At 52.0% G+C, this 15449-nt stretch overlaps 5 protein-coding genes across 5 annotated transcripts; 4 read left to right on the top strand and 1 right to left on the bottom strand.

The window, feature by feature from the left end:
* Positions 1-758: 758 nt before the first annotated feature.
* On the top strand, positions 759-2539 carry VFPPC_14447 (fungal fucose-specific lectin domain-containing protein; the record flags this gene model as incomplete). Its single annotated transcript, XM_022428917.1, has 5 exons — positions 759-971; positions 1032-1073; positions 1133-1314; positions 1394-1512; positions 1596-2539. The coding sequence occupies 5 exons, from the start codon at positions 759-761 to the stop codon at positions 2537-2539; spliced, it is 1500 nt and encodes a 499-aa protein (XP_022284421.1).
* A 1764-nt stretch (positions 2540-4303) lies between these two features.
* Positions 4304-5728, top strand: VFPPC_08624 (phosphoserine phosphatase; the record flags this gene model as incomplete). The annotated part of the gene is made up of 1 exon (XM_018287299.1): positions 4304-5728. One exon carries the CDS (start codon positions 4304-4306, stop codon positions 5726-5728), a length of 1425 nt encoding a protein of 474 aa, XP_018144270.1.
* Positions 5729-6059: 331 nt separating this feature from the next.
* VFPPC_14446 (hypothetical protein) lies at positions 6060-6590 on the bottom strand (the record flags this gene model as incomplete). The annotated part of the gene is made up of 3 exons (XM_018292215.1): positions 6060-6283; positions 6332-6383; positions 6489-6590. 3 exons carry the CDS (start codon positions 6588-6590, stop codon positions 6060-6062), a joined length of 378 nt encoding a protein of 125 aa, XP_018144269.1.
* A 1836-nt stretch (positions 6591-8426) lies between these two features.
* Positions 8427-10476, top strand: VFPPC_08623 (palmitoyltransferase erf2; the record flags this gene model as incomplete). The annotated part of the gene is made up of 2 exons (XM_018287298.1): positions 8427-9641; positions 9700-10476. The coding sequence occupies 2 exons, from the start codon at positions 8427-8429 to the stop codon at positions 10474-10476; spliced, it is 1992 nt and encodes a 663-aa protein (XP_018144268.1).
* Positions 10477-11696: 1220 nt separating this feature from the next.
* VFPPC_08622 (elongation factor 3) lies at positions 11697-15074 on the top strand (the record flags this gene model as incomplete). Its single annotated transcript, XM_018287297.1, has 2 exons — positions 11697-14299; positions 14357-15074. The coding sequence occupies 2 exons, from the start codon at positions 11697-11699 to the stop codon at positions 15072-15074; spliced, it is 3321 nt and encodes a 1106-aa protein (XP_018144267.1).
* Between the last annotated feature and the right edge of the window lie 375 nt (positions 15075-15449).

Genomic DNA, 15449 nt, shown 5'->3' with positions numbered 1-15449 from the left:
TTGTTAGTGTATACATAGGTAAAGTATGTCTAAATACTTTTGACCACAGACTGTAGACAATGCCCCTTTCTGACAAAGCGATCCCCGCTTGTAGTAGAGTCTTTACAGTAAGATATTGTCACCTTCTGTCAGACTACACATACCTATCTTACTATTGTTTTTATGGTAAGTACCTAGATAGTCTTGTAGGTTTAGAGAGGTCCCTAACCAACAGTGCCTTTCAAGCCATCAGGTTCTGTTAAGCTAGCACATTTTGCGATACCTTCGTTCCTTCCCATTACATATATCCTCTCTTACACTCACAATCTCCCCTTAACGCCTACTTTTAAGTTCTACCACATCCTCAGCAACTAAGACCACAAGAACCATCAGGAACTAATACATGCAAGCGCATCATACGTGTAACAGCCCTCCAAAACTCAATATAATCTGAAAGACTTCAAGGTATCCTATTTGTATAAGTCTTCCAACAGGTATCGGGCCCTCAAGACGGTCTCATCCCATTGGCGGTTGTGCAACTCACGCGATTGGTGGTTTTTCGTTCAAATGCATGCTTCCTCCTTCATCACCTGCAGCTGTCTTGTTTCGGTCTTCAGCCAAAGTTGACAGCCTCAGCAGTCAGCAGTCTTGGGACGGAAATACCGCACCAACAAGTATGAACTTTAGAAGTCCCCTGATGAGCCTGCCCCTCCTTCTAATACCGCTTCGCTTCGTGCAACTTCTCGAGCCGCGACAACAGCTTCTCTAACCCTACAGTCATGGATTTCACGAGCCTCGACGCAATCGAGTTCTTTCAGGACAACAAAAAGCACATTCGCGCCTACTACCAGGGTAAAGATGACCTGATTCGGGAGTCGTCGTTTGAAGATGGACATGGGTGGTTCACGAGAGGAGATGGCGTCATCGCATCCAATGCGAAGAGCAAGTCTCCCATCACGGCCACCAGTTGGAACGTGGGCAACGAGTCTCAGGTAACTCCCTCGCTGTCAGCAGTTTGTGAGAGCTTTCTTTGCTGAGGTCTGAATCTCGAGATTCGGCTATACTATTTGGATAACCAATATAACATCTGTGAGGTAAGGAGATTTCGCAATACTTTGAGAACGACGTGCTGACTAACGGAGAGGGAAAATAGTGTCAGGGCCACCACACGTCCGGCGTGACCACTTGGGCCTACAGTGTTATTTTGCAAAACGGAAATGTTGCGCCGGGATCGCAACTAGCCGTCGCTCGTCCCGAGAAGGATGATACCAAGCTCCGTGTATTCTACCAGGAGAATCCCGATACCAGCGGCAAACATCCAGTGCGCGAGATTCTGTATTACAAGGGCCGCCGCGGAAGAGCNAGCGGGTTGGCAAGTGCTAGGACCAAGGATTCTTGGAGCCCGAGAAAATAGTCGCCTGTCCGCCGTTTCCGCTAGGAAATCTAAAGATGTGCGTCTCTATTATCAGGGTGAGAGTGGCTTCATCATGGAAAGCTTTTGGGATAATGCGGGGATTGGGCGGTGGGAGACGAGTGAGTGACTAAACCAGCTTGATGAGTTTCATTGCAATGGTTGGTAATGGCTGACACCTTGAGACTGAACAATGGCATATTAGATGACTCCATCCCGCCATATCAACTTGTTCCGAAAGCTCCCATCAGCGCTCTTTGCTGGTATGCCGGCGATGATTCGGACAATTCGAATCTTCGCATCCGGATCTACACCATCTTGGAGTCCCATGGCGACCAAATCGCCGAGCTGTCGTACCAGGAAGGGTGGGATACCGAGCCAGGTATTGTCGCCCACGACGCCCTCTTGGGTGGTGCTCAGCCTCCGTCACAGCGAGTTGAATATTCCGCCGTCGCGGCCTCTCGAGATACCAAGGCTGATTTGTATCGCCCCAACTGCGTCTTTTACCAACCTGGACCCGATGTGATCAACGTCACGCCCGTGGCGGCTGATGACGGCGAGGAGTATGATAGGGAGGCTTCAAATGTCGTTACCCCAGGGGGAATCCCCAAATCTCGCGATGCCCTCAATCACCGAGTCCCGCAGACGTCCGGTACAACTGGAACTCATGCCGAGGTCGCCCAGTTGACCGCAGAACTGACGAGCAAGGATGCCGAAATCAACCGGCTAACTGGATTGCTGGCTGCAGCCAATATTGGTAGTCTTTCGCCGTCCGACTTTGGAAGCAGCTTCACCACATGGCAGGATGTGAAGGCGGAGTACGATCGTACAAAGGCAGATTTAATCGCGTGTCGGAATACAATGTATACGCAGGCGGATTTTGATGGTGTTCGAGCATCAGCTGATCAGCGGTATGCGTCTTTGGAGAGTGTTCATCTGGACTCGATTGAGAAACAAAAAGAGTTCGCTCGTTGGACGGCTGGTATTGTTGGGGGTTTGGCCCGGGCCTTTGGTCCTGTTGCCTGGGGTGTTTCTTATGCTAAGTGGAAGGGTGATTTGGATTATGTGGTTGCCAATGGTGTTGCTAGTGGCATGCACTCGTATGGTTTTGATGAATACAGCAAAGGGCAGAATTATTCAGGTTGGTGAGTTGACATGGAACCGATTCTGGATAGCTTTGGCGGTATTTGTGGAGGATACAACAATAATGTCTAGATTGTTACCAGTTGACTTTTTACTGCCAAGGTATGCTGTAAAAGCCATGTTTGGATTATGGAAAACGTAACTTCGAAATCCTAGTTTAGAGATCAAGGTAGGGCGTGCAAATTGTTCCAATGTTACCAATATGCAGGTCCAAGTTTTTGTCATGATAGAGTGTTGAACGAAGGAGACCAGACAACAATTGCACAGATTAATACAACTAACTTTTACATTATTCATATGTTGCGAATACATTTAAAAACACCAAATTTAAATCAGGGGCAGTTTAACTGACATGATCACATGATGGGGATGGCAATTGATTGTTTCAAATGGGCGGCGGATATTAATTGTGAATTGCATGCATGCAGCTGCCTGTGATTTATGAGATGTGCATGAACATGGAGACCAGTTGACATAAATGTTGCCATGTGGAGTCTGGTGAACTGGAGAGTTTGCTCCGAAAAGCGCCTAGCCTGGTCCATGTCTGGGCCAAATCTGGTCTAGTCAACATGGAAGTCCCTTGTCATTTTTGGTCCCACACTTTGCTGTCTGTCAGGGCATTTTGGCGCTATTCCGTCTGGGATTAGGGACTAGGGATGACGCAGCGCCTGAATCGATATGACGATCCACTGGCCATGTCATGAAGTCGAGTTTCAAATTGCATGTGTGTGTTAATTATTGTGAAGTACGTCGAGTCGACAGATGCCTCTGATGTGCAAGGTTGAGGGCATCGGAATTCATGTTGCCGAGGGACGGGGTTAGTACCAGATTGTTGGAAGCACCGACATGCAGCTGCAGTCTGGTGGTTCAATGTTGTGTTCCATTGATCCTGCGTACATGCAATGTATCGAGAGCCGTATGGAATATCTGCAAATAAATTGAATATTGCCGTGCAACCACTGCACCATCATCACCTGCCTCGCTTCAGCCTTGAGACAGTTGCTGACCCACCAGTTAGTTGAAAAGACCACGACCACACCACACACCAGCACCAGTTGACCCTTGATCCTGTCGCAAGTCATACTGTAACCTGACTGACAGGAACATGACAGTCAACTTCAACGGCGGTGCGGGGCGATGCTTGACTTCTAGTCAAAGTGAAGTTGGTGGCGGCCGTTGAGACACACGACTCGTCAGAACTGTCCCCCCAAACTGATCAACTGGCCCTTTTCAGTCTTCCATGTCTCCATGTGCGCCTGCTCCAGTCAGTCAGTCAGTCAGTCAGTCAGTCAGTCCATCAGTCCACTTGAGCACTCTGTAGCCTGTGGTGGTTTGGTTCAACTCCAGGCCACAATCACCTGGCCCTTTTCTTCAATGCTGACAATTGCCTCACTGCGCAATTGAATCCTCCTTCATTTCATAAAATCTACTTCCTTTGCACAACTGCTTATTCCAAGTCCCGAGTGCAGGAACAAAGAGTCATTTTACCTCCAGTCTCAAACCACTTTTGTTCCCCGCCAAGACGCCCACGGACAGTTCGCGCCGCCGACGTCGCACAACTTTGAACCACCAAACCACACCAATTTAACCCCTCGACTTTTTTTTAGCTGCTCATATTTCGGGACCAGACGCCTTGTTGGATTCAGCTCTACAATAACTGCCGCGGTACACGTTTCATTCTTCTTTCTTTTCCGATCAACCCGTCTGCAGACCAGTCCTTTTCCACTATACCACGAACATCACAGCTCAAAAAAAGAAGAAAAAGAAACCATGGCCGAAACTGCCGGGCGCAAACTGTCGGCGTCTCGTCCGCAGATGGAAAACATGCGCCGCAGCAGCTCGTATCTGAGCGATCACCAGCAATACAGACCGCCCAAAAAGTCAGAACCCTACCACGGCATCGACGAGGTCGTCGAGGGGAGAAGCCCCCCGCCCAAGTCGACCTCACCAAAGAGCATCTTGCCCTTCCGCGGCGTCCCGCAGGACGACATGCCGGCGACGATAGTCGAGAGCGGACTGAGCCATAGTCTGTCGCATGCAAACTGCGCGCCGGCCCCGGGACACAAGTCGGATCGCCTGGTCGCAACGTTATTCTACAAGGGGGCGTCGTCTGGCTCTGCGCCGGCTTCGACTAGACCGGCTGGTCTGTCGGATAGCAATGAGACGCTGCCTCCGAATATGGCGCCCACGACGAACATGGACGCTTTCCCGCTGGAACCGCCGACGCAGGAATCAGAACAGCTGGATCATATTTATGGCTCGTACATTTCACCGCTGTGCATAGCGTCGTTTTTGCATCTCATGTCGACTTTTCCGCAGCCGCGTGGGGCGGATGAACCACACTCGTCGCACAGGTGTCTTGATAACCCGGATACACCTCGTATTGTTGAACTTAGCCTCTCGCCGGCCCCGTCACCTGAATGCCTGGGTCTGTCTGACCTGCGTAAACATGAGATGATTTACCGGTTCGAGCAGGAGTGGAATGTCGATGTTGTGCTGCAGCCGGATGTGGTCTGGAGGAGACACCCGCGCTTGGTGGTGTTCGACATGGATAGTACGCTGATTACACAAGAGGTGATTGAGCTCATGGCAGAGACTATCAAAGAGCCATCGGATCTGGCCGCCCGTGTAGCAGACATCACTCACCGCGCCATGATGGGTGAATTGGAATTCGAGGCCTCGTTCCGCGAGCGCGTCGCTCTTCTGAAGGGTGTTAGCGCAACCGTGTTTGACGAGTTGCGTCCTGTGTTAGACGTCACAAAGGGTGTGCCCGAGTTGATTAGGGCCCTGAAACGACTGGGCGTCAAGACGGCCGTGCTGTCGGGTGGATTTCAACCGTTGACAGGCTGGCTCGCCGAGCAGCTGGGCATAGACTATGCCTTTGCGAACGAGGTCATCGTAGAGGATGGCAAGCTGACGGGCGTGACGACAGGCAAGATCGTGGGCAAGGAGCGCAAGCGCGATCTGCTGCTTGAGATTGCGGCCAAGGAGGGGATTGATCCGTCGCAGGTGGTGGCTGTTGGTGACGGCGCCAACGACCTGTTGATGCTGGCGGAGGCGGGACTGGGAGTGGCGTGGAATGCGAAGCCGAGGGTGCAGATGGAGGCGGATGCGAGGTTGAATTCGGAGAGCTTGTTGGATTTGCTGCACTTGTTTGGGCTTACGGCTGAGGAGATACAGATGTTGGCGGCGTGATTTCCGAGTTTGGTAGGAGTTGGAGGGATGCATGGGATGAGGTGGTTTCTTGGTATTCTGGTGTTTTTGGGCATGGCTAGATGTAGCGATTTATAATGCATGAGTTACATGATGTGTTTGTGATAGCACAGTTGTTGCAGAGTAGCAATCCATGTGAGAGCTAAAATGATATTTGTTTCAACAGGTTCAATCAACGATGCTCAACTTCCACTAACTTTACACAGACAAACCATACACCCTGACGCATAATTTGTCGAATCTTTTGCCACCCGTTTTCGTATGCTTTACAACTCCGCCAGGCCCATCAATTACACAGTCTCCAAAACACTCCCTAAGGGTATCCCTCCTTACCCCACTTGTTGTACTTTTCGTGCAGCTCCGCCGGCAAAGTGACGTTGGGAACAACCACGACGTTCAAAGCGCTAGGAGCGTCCTTGGGCTCCTTGGTAAGGTCACCGCCGGGGTGGTACTTGTATTTACCCTCGCCCTCGCCCTCCCAGGGTCTGCTGGCGATGGTGACGGGGCTTTCGGAGGTGGACTTGGTAGGAGAGCGGCCTGCACCCATTAGCATATGTGAGAGTAACTGGTCGGAATTCGACATACCAAAGTAGAAGCCGGCACCGCCGAGAGCAGCAACCATGACACCACCGAGGATCTGTAACAGTTAGCTGAGGACTCTTCGTGCGATGTAGTTTCGAGGAATTGACAATGGATGTCTTGCTCGGATTGATGAGAGTTGGAGTCAAGGATTATGACGCACCATAAGCTCGGGGTTGCGCTTCGTCTCGGTCTTCAGGTTATCAGACGTCTGCAGACGACGAGCAGTAGTGCTGAATAGACGGCGGGGGATTAAGGAAGCCATTGTTGCTGTTTTGCGTGAGGTTGTTGTTGATTGAGGAATGACGACGAGGGTGGAGGTTGAGGGCAAAAAGCTGGTCAGAAGCTTTAGCCTTGGCTTTGCAGCTAACCGGGTGCGTTCGGCGTCGTATGATTTCACCATTGCACAACGGTTAGGCGCTATTGGTCAATGGGGAGCTGGATGTGGGATATCACGTGGCAGGTCACGGAGGGGATGATTTCATTGCGCAGAGCGATCTGCGCATGGCAAGGACGTCATTGCTCATTTTGGGGAGATTGGGCGGTTTCGCTTGTTTGAGGAGGAGGAGTTTGGCAGGGAGGAGTGCTTTAATGTTTCTAGAGGAATTCAATGTTTGATACGTAATTGTTTGGGTATTTTCTTGACCGACTTATGGTTGGGAGTGATTGTTTGGGTGCACGGGTCTCTGCCTGCGGATGCCAGCTGCATTTGGTATTCATTCAAAGTTGCGAGTGGCTAGCTTTGCTGGATGATGGGAACTCCGCCCTGGCTGATTGTGTTGGCAATGTTTTCTTTATTGAGATACTGGTCACATTTGGGGTTGCTTCGTGCGTGTTTGCTGGGACCGGATCATCCGGACGACATAATTCGTGGTAAAGATATATATTTAGAGCCGTCACGTATTATAGCACCGCAAATATTATAGCAGACAGTCGTATCGCGAGTATTAATATTTGCTGTTTCTTCTTCGCAAGATGCATCAATCAGGTGCGTTGGTGGTGTCAAAGGCAATTTGTGGCTGCTGGGATGTTGGCTGTTCCTGTCGTGGTTGGCCAGCTGGTGCTTGCCTGGATGAATAGCGTGGAAAAGTGAGTGGCCTAGCCACAACGGTCTTCTCCCCCATTCAATGTTGATGTCTGGTGCTGACAAGACTTGATTGCGCGCTCGGCTGCCACCAACCCCTTACATGGGTTCGTATGTGGCTGGCTCTGCCTTTGCCCTCTGTCTGCCAGACGCTTGGTTGTCTCTAGCAACTAGGCTAGAGGCGCAATTTACCCCAGAACTGGGCTCAAGTGGGCATCTGGACGCGAAAGGGCAACCAGACCAGAGGGTAAGATTGAAAGGCACCAAATTGTGGCCCTGGCAGCGAATCGGGCCACACGGTCTTGACGAGGCACCGCCAATCTCAGCAACGGCACCGCCAGACCACGCATTGGCACTTGACCAGAAGACTGGACTGGCCAGGACTGGACAGGACCTGACCCGGCTGGGAAAAAGGAACAAGCATCGAATCACATCACCTTCACCTCGCCTTTTCCTTCTTCTCTTTCAGCACTCCTGGACACGAGCAATCGTGCCCTGCAAAGGCAACGCCGTCTTTTTCTTGTTTTCCATCCTCTCTTCGGCTTGCGCCGCCCGCTCCTTTTCCTATTCGACCGATTTTGCAACGATCCGGTGCTGTGTTGTTCAGATTCTTCTCTCGTCTCGTCTCGTGTCGCTTCGCTCCTTTTCGACCCTTTTTAATATCTTGGGCGACCAACTCTCGCATTTCCACCCATCTTTCTCCCTCGAATGACCCCTCTCTCCTCGATATCCAACACATCCGGTTGCAACTTTCCTTTTTCCTGCTTCTACACGGTAAACCTAATCATCCCACTACGACTTAAGTCAATTTTGTGTGCATTGCGAGAGCGGGACACGACATCTACCAACGGATCTACCCTGCGAGTTCATCCTCTGTTTGTGCAACAACGGCGGCAAATACCCTGTGGATAATTGTTGCGGCCATCGACATAAAGCCTATTGTCACACGACACGGAAACCCCGTTATGCTGTAACGCCAATAGACGACGACATCATAAAGCATAGTGCATCACCATCATGGCTTCCCAGGACCCGGCGGAAAGGGCCGTGTCACCAGGCGATACCAGCGGCCGTGCTCCTCCTCGTTCTGGCGGCAGCAATCAGCGACCTGTAAGCGCTGTTTCCTCGCGTATGACGGATATCGCGAGTGATGATGGAGGCGAAGCAAAGATCAAGAATCCCGATACCTCACGACCAGAAACTGCCAGGACAGGCACGTCGTCCAAAGCCGCCTGGGCCGGAGCGGGTACGAGAAGGGGCCTGACACTTGGGGTTCAGCAACCAAAGAGGGGGAGCGTTGCCAGCACGACTGCTTCGGGACGAGCACCTAGTTTAACGACGCGAAGTCACGTTCCTTCATTGACCTCTGGCGCCTTCTTTCGACCCATGAGTTCCCAAAAACTACAGGCACAACGAGGAGCCAGTGCCAGATCAGTTCCAATGAACCAGCAGCTACACCCACCGCCTGCGAATATCGACGATAACGAGACGGACATGGGCGGCAGCGTCATTGACGGAGCGAGTGGCGGAGAGAATATTCAAAGTCTTGCTCAACTACAGCACAAGTTGAGTGGAGGAGAGAGTCTGCGACCCCCGCCGTCACGAGGTACCGAAATGACGGACCAGGAAACTTTTGATCGTCTTACCGCCAACGCCAGTCCGACGACGGGACATTATCCCACAGCCAGCATGTCCGATAGTGTGCGGCCGCTGCAGGGTCGATCCGACCAGAGCAGACACTTGAATGTCAATGTGGATAGGAGCTACAGAGACCTTGCGGGCCTCCCCAGTCCCGTCAAGTCGACAAGGTCCTTCCGCTCCAGCTTCCTTTTGCCTGGAAAGGTGGAACAAGCACAGTCCAGTCGGCACAGGGACACTGAAGGTGCTGAGAAACTCTCCTCTACGGCTTCATCGCCGCAGTTTCCCCCTGCGGAACCACATTCAATACCCCGGCCGATGGCTGCGGATTCACAAGGAAAGACTGTCGGTCGTGTGCATCAATACTTTGACGGTAATACCGTCTTTTGCTTTGGGGGGCGATGGCAAAACACCAAGCATACGCCCATCAATATTGCTACGGGGGCGTTTGTAGTCATTCCATGTGCTCTTTTTTACGGCTTCGAGGCACCTTGGTTGTGGCACAACGTTTCTCCTGCCATTCCTATTACCTTTGCGTACCTGACCTACATTTGCCTCTCTTCCTTTATCCATGCCTCTGTTTCAGACCCGGGCGTAAGTCACATCAGACGAAATGGTTGCCAGGTACTTTTATGATACTGACTTCATACAGATTCTGCCTCGCAACCTTCACCAGTTCCCGCCCGTGGCCGACCAGGATGATCCTCTTCGTCTAGGGCCGCCAACCAATGACTGGACTCTGGTCAAGTCCGCCGAGTCCTCGGCTGCTGCCATGGAAGTTCCGGTCAAGCATTGCAGAACCTGCAACATTTGGCGGCCACCCCGTGCTCATCATTGCCGTTTGTGCGATAATTGCGTAGAGACGCACGACCACCATTGTGTGTGGCTAAACAACTGCGTTGGCAAACGCAACTACCGATATTTCTTTACATTTGTTACATCGGCCACCATATTGGCAGCGTATTTAATTGGCACCAGCCTGACGCAAATCCTCATACATATGAATCGCGAGAATATTTCGTTTGGCCAGTCTATTGACGACTTCCGGGTCCCATTTGCTCTTGTTATTATTGGCGTGATCTTGATCGTGTATCCTGCCGGCCTCATGGGTTACCACTTGTTCCTCATGGCACGCGGAGAGACCACCCGAGAGTACATCAATTCACACAAATTTGCAAAGAAGGAACGCTACAGAGCCTACAGCCAAGGCAACTGGCTCAAGAACCTGGTTTCTGTTCTTTGCCGGCCTCGGTCACCAGCGTACTACCGATTCAAGGGCAAGTATCAACCTGGTGACCAGCGACTCGGCCCACACTTTAGCCAAAGACGACGAAAGAACTCACAGGGTCTTGAGATGGACGCAGTGTCAGTGCCCGGCTCACGGGGTTTCCAAGGCCCTGTTGCTCTACGTGGACAAAGTCGTGAATAAGCAGGCACCGAGGTATGGCGAAGCGATTGCGGATTTCTGCATGGTCGGCGTGTGTGTATATTTCGGAGCGCTACTGCGTTGTAGCGTTTGTATAATGGGCTTACCGTTTCTTTTATCACTATTTTTGTCAATACCTTCGTTTTAATCGATCTCATCAGAGGTAACGGCCAACCATTCCGAGTTGATATTTTATCTTTTGTCATTTTCGGCAAGGAAAGGGAATAGGGAGAGTGGACATGAGAGGGGATGGACGTCATGGGAATTATTCGTAATGTCTTTTTGTTTATTATACCCTCAGCGACCTGAGCTTTCTTTTATCGTTTAGCAGACTTGCGAGATTTGGGAGTGCTGCGATTATATACATAGAATACGTGGTGAGGCCGCTGGGTCTGCAATAGAAGGCGAGTAATATTGGAGTCTTTGGTATTTTGAAGTGATGTGACGGTATGTTGCAAGATGGACGGACTGGGACAAGAAGGGAATCAATGTCAGACGAGGAGAATGGGCTTGTGCCAAATTGGCAAACTGCCTCAGACACTCGGGATAGATCGCTTTCATGTACCGGGATGGTACGCATCTACTCCAACGACGTCAACAAGCAACCCCACGTGGAAGATTTGGAGCTTTAAAGACCAGACACCAGCCCGGCTGCATCATGAGTGCCTGTGGATGGGCAGAGGACAATTGAATGGCACATGGGTCAGTCAGCTGGTACGTACCGGGCAGAGAATGAGTGGGCCCTCCTTGCATGGACCTCTGTGGTGGGGTGATAAGAAAAAGTTGGCGGCGGCAACAGCCACGATAAGCGGGCAAGGGGAAAATTTCAAAAAAAATTTGAGCCAAAGAAATGAGAGGGAATGAGTGCTGTCAGTGAGAGTACAAGGTACATGACATTGGTCCAAGGTTGGAGTCAGCAAGGCAAGGCCCAACTCAAATTGCAACAAGCCTTGTTGTCGGAGACTTATTCTGCTCCAACAAAGTTTGAGTCGGTGCAGTCTCAGCTTTCCCTTTCCCTTTTTCTTCCGTTTTAAATCCTGTCATCCCTTCGTGTTCTGTTACAAAGGGACGAGAGAGAGAGAGAGACCGCGTGCGGATTCCAAGAACTCCATTCGCGCGCACCCAAGGAGGGGCAGGATCCAGACATTTCAAATCACCACCCGATTGATTCCTCGACACCTTCGGTTCCAGTCTCTCGAAACATTTTCTCGAGGCTCTTCACGATGCCTCACCCTGTCTCACCACCGACAATGGTGTCCAAAGACGCTCCTCCGCCGCCGTCGCAGGAGGACGTCGCTGGCTTCATCAACACCATTTTCAATGCCCCGACTTCTGCCGCCTCTGTCGATGCCAGCTACGGCCTGTGCGAGCTGCTGCTCAACTCGGTCGGCTACGCGGGCCTGACCCAGTACGGCGTCCTGACTGACCTCAAGAAGGCTGCCGCCGACAAGAAGAACGGTCTCAAGAGGGAGAGCAGCCAGAACCTCCTCGGCGCCATCTTTGAGCGCTTCCCACCGAAACAACCCACCTCCGAGGTCGTCTTCCTGCTGCAGGACGAGGGACTTGTGCCTTGTGCGCTGGACGCACTGGCTGATAAGGGCGCCGTCGTACGCGAGGCAGCCCAGTATGGCCTGGATGCGCTGTTTAATAATTTGAGTGCCGAGGCGCTTGTCACTGGCTTGCTGCCGCTTTTGACCAAGTACTTGGAGAAGAAGACGGGCAAGTGGCAGGGCACCGTCGGCGCCTACAAGCTGCTCCAGAAGATGGCCGACAAGGCCAAGTTGGCTATTGGAGCTAGCAAGGAGGAGGCCGAGGAGAAGGATGTCCTTCGCGAGGCCATGGGATCTAAGCTCGCTGGCTTGATTCCCATTGTCGAGGGCGGCATGCACGACTTGAAGGCTGAGGTCGAGAAGCAGGCTGTCCAGACCATGAACTCACTCACGACTCTGCTGTCCAACGACGATGTTGCGCCTCGAATTCCGCTCCTCGTTGAAACCATGCAGCATCCTTCGGCTCAGGCTACGCAAAAGGCTATCCATGCCTTGTCCCAGACCACCTTTGTGGCTATTGTCACTTCGCCTGTTTTGGCACTCCTGACGCCTTTCCTCGAGCGATCGCTCAACTCGCCCAACACTGCGCAGGAAGTTTTGCGACAGACGTGCGTCATCACCGAGAACTTGACCAAGCTTGTTCACGATCCTATCGAAGCCAGAACATTCCTGCCTAAGCTGTCGCCTGGTATCAAGGCTGTCGCTGATCGCGCCTCGCTACCCGAGGTCCGTGAAATTGCTGAGCGCGCTCTTGCCATCATGGAGAAGGCCATGGCCAATGACAAGGAAGTCATTGCTCGTACTACCCTTGACGATGTCGCGAAGCTAGTGGACGAGCAGATCAAGAAGAATGGTGGTCTTTCTACTCAGCAGGATATCTACAAGCTGGTTCGACCTTATATCTGCGACATGGTTGCCACTGATGTTAACTATCGATTCGTCAAGCGTATCGCTGCTCGCATCGCTCCTTATGTGCAGCCTCTTTTGCAGGACCCCGCGGCTGCTCAGAAGGTTGCTGATGCCATTCAGCAGCATTATGTTGACGAAGACCACCGCCGGTACGGTGTTCCCGAGAAGGAGGATGATGGAGAGGTTGAGATTGTGAATGCCGACTTCTCTCTGGCCTATGGTGGCATGCTGCTCTTGTCGCATACCAACTTGCGCTTGCTCAAGGGCCACCGCTACGGCTTGTGTGGTCGCAACGGTGCCGGAAAGTCTACACTCATGCGATCTATTGCCAATGGCAAGCTTGAGGGCTTCCCTCCTCAGGATGTTCTGCGCACATGCTATGTTGAACACAACCAGGGTGAGGATGCTGACATTTCCATTCTCGAATTCGTCTCCAAGGATCCCGAGATTGGACCCCAGGGCACGGAGCGTATTTCCGAAGTTCTGACCGAGTTTGGCTTCACTCCTGGCCCTGAAGGCCGTCAAGCTCAAAAGGTCGGCTCGCTTTCTGGTGGTTGGAAGATGAAGCTTGCTCTGGCTCGTGCTATGCTTAAGAAAGCCGACGTCCTTCTTCTTGACGAACCTACCAACCATCTTGATGTGGCCAACATTGCCTGGTTGGAGAACTATCTCAAGACTCACCCGGACATTACCAGCTTGATTGTCTCCCACGACTCTGGATTCTTGGACAACGTCACCACCGACATTTACCACTACGAGCCCAACAAGAAGTTGGCCTGCTACAAGGGCAACCTGGCTGCCTTTGTGGCCATACGCCCTGAAGCTAAGGCTTACTACACCCTGTCTGCTTCCAACGTGCAGTTCAAGTTCCCTCCTCCCGGAATCCTAACGGGCGTCAAGTCGATGACCCGTGCCATCATTCGCATGACCAATGTTTCGTACACCTATCCCAAGGCTACGAAGCCCTCGCTGTCCGATGTCTCATGCCAACTCACTTTGTCTTCTCGTGTGGCCATTATTGGACCCAACGGTGCAGGCAAGTCTACTCTTATCAAGCTTCTCACCGGTGAGACCATTCCGGACACCGGCAAGGTCGAGAAGCATCCCAACCTGCGTATCGGCTACATCAAGCAGCACGCTCTGGAGCACGTGGAGATGCATCTCGAGAAGACGCCCAACCAGTACCTGCAGTGGCGATATGCCCACGGCGACGACCGTGAAGTGCACATGAAGCAAACCCGTGTTTTGTCCGACAAGGATCGCGAGCAGATGGACAAGTGGATCGATTTGAAGGACGGCAAGTCTGCCAAGCAGATTGAAGCCCTTGTTGGTCGTCAAAAGTACAAGAAGACGTTCCAATATGAAGTGTAAGCCCTCCCTCTCCCCTCATGCGAACTAGCCAACACCAACTAACATATTCCCAGTAAATGGCGCGGTCTCCTCCCCAAGCACAACAACATGATCTCCCGCGAGACCCTCACAGAACTCGGCTTCGACAAGCTCGTCCAAGAGTTCGACGACCACGAAGCCTCCCGCGAAGGTCTCGGCTACCGTGAGCTCCAACCCTCCGTCATCTCCAAACACTTTGAAGATCTCGGCCTCGACCCCGAAATCGCCAACCACAACGAAATCGGCTCCCTGTCCGGCGGTCAAAAGGTCAAAGTCGTCATCGCCGGCGCCATGTGGAACAACCCCCATCTCCTCGTCCTCGACGAACCGACCAATTTCTTGGACCGCGACTCCCTAGGCGGTCTGGCCGTTGCCATCCGCGAATTCAAAGGCGGCGTCATTCTCATTTCTCACAATGAGGAATTCGTCGGCGCCCTGTGCTCCGAGCAATGGCACGTTAATGACGGGCGTGTCGCGCAACGTGGCAACGCTGCCATCGCCCTGGATAGGTTTGAGGATTCCCGACCTGGCAGCGGTGTTACTAGCACGGCTGCTAGCTCTGTTGTTAGTAGTGCGGTGAATTCGGGCGTGGAGGATAATTCGGAGATGAAGTTCCGCGCTAGGAAGAAGAAGAAGATGACGAAGAAGGAGCTCAAGGAGCGGGAGGTGAGGAGACGGTTGAGGCATATTGAGTGGTTGAATAGTCCTAAGGGGACTCCTCATCCTCCTGATACGGATGATGAGGATAATTAGGTTTGCGGTTGGGGGTTTGTATTTTGGCATTGCGTGCGGTATAGAAGCATAGATGTGATAGACTAGAGGCGTTTGGGCGGGATAAAAGTGTAGACTGATTTAGTCTGAGCTATTTACTATTTTGGTTATTCTTATTTGGAACGTGATGATCATCTAGTGATGCTGTTCTATGACCTGACTGTGGTTACGGATGTTGAGTCGGGGTGGTGGATGTACTGGCCGGGATGCGTTGTGGTTTGGATCTGTAATGCTGAGTGGTTTGATATGCTACTGTGCTCTTGGTCCTGAGGCTGTGATGACCAGGTGATCCGCATAAGAGCCTTACTGCACTTCTGAAGCTGTGATACTCATCTGTTGGGCTAAATAGTGCCATTT

Source organism: Pochonia chlamydosporia, chromosome 4 (genome assembly GCF_001653235.2).
Source record: "Pochonia chlamydosporia 170 chromosome 4, whole genome shotgun sequence".
Classification (NCBI taxonomy): domain Eukaryota; kingdom Fungi; phylum Ascomycota; class Sordariomycetes; order Hypocreales; family Clavicipitaceae; genus Pochonia; species Pochonia chlamydosporia.
The sequence above is the reverse complement of the archived record's forward strand: the minus strand, read 5'-3'. Positions and strand labels throughout refer to the sequence as shown.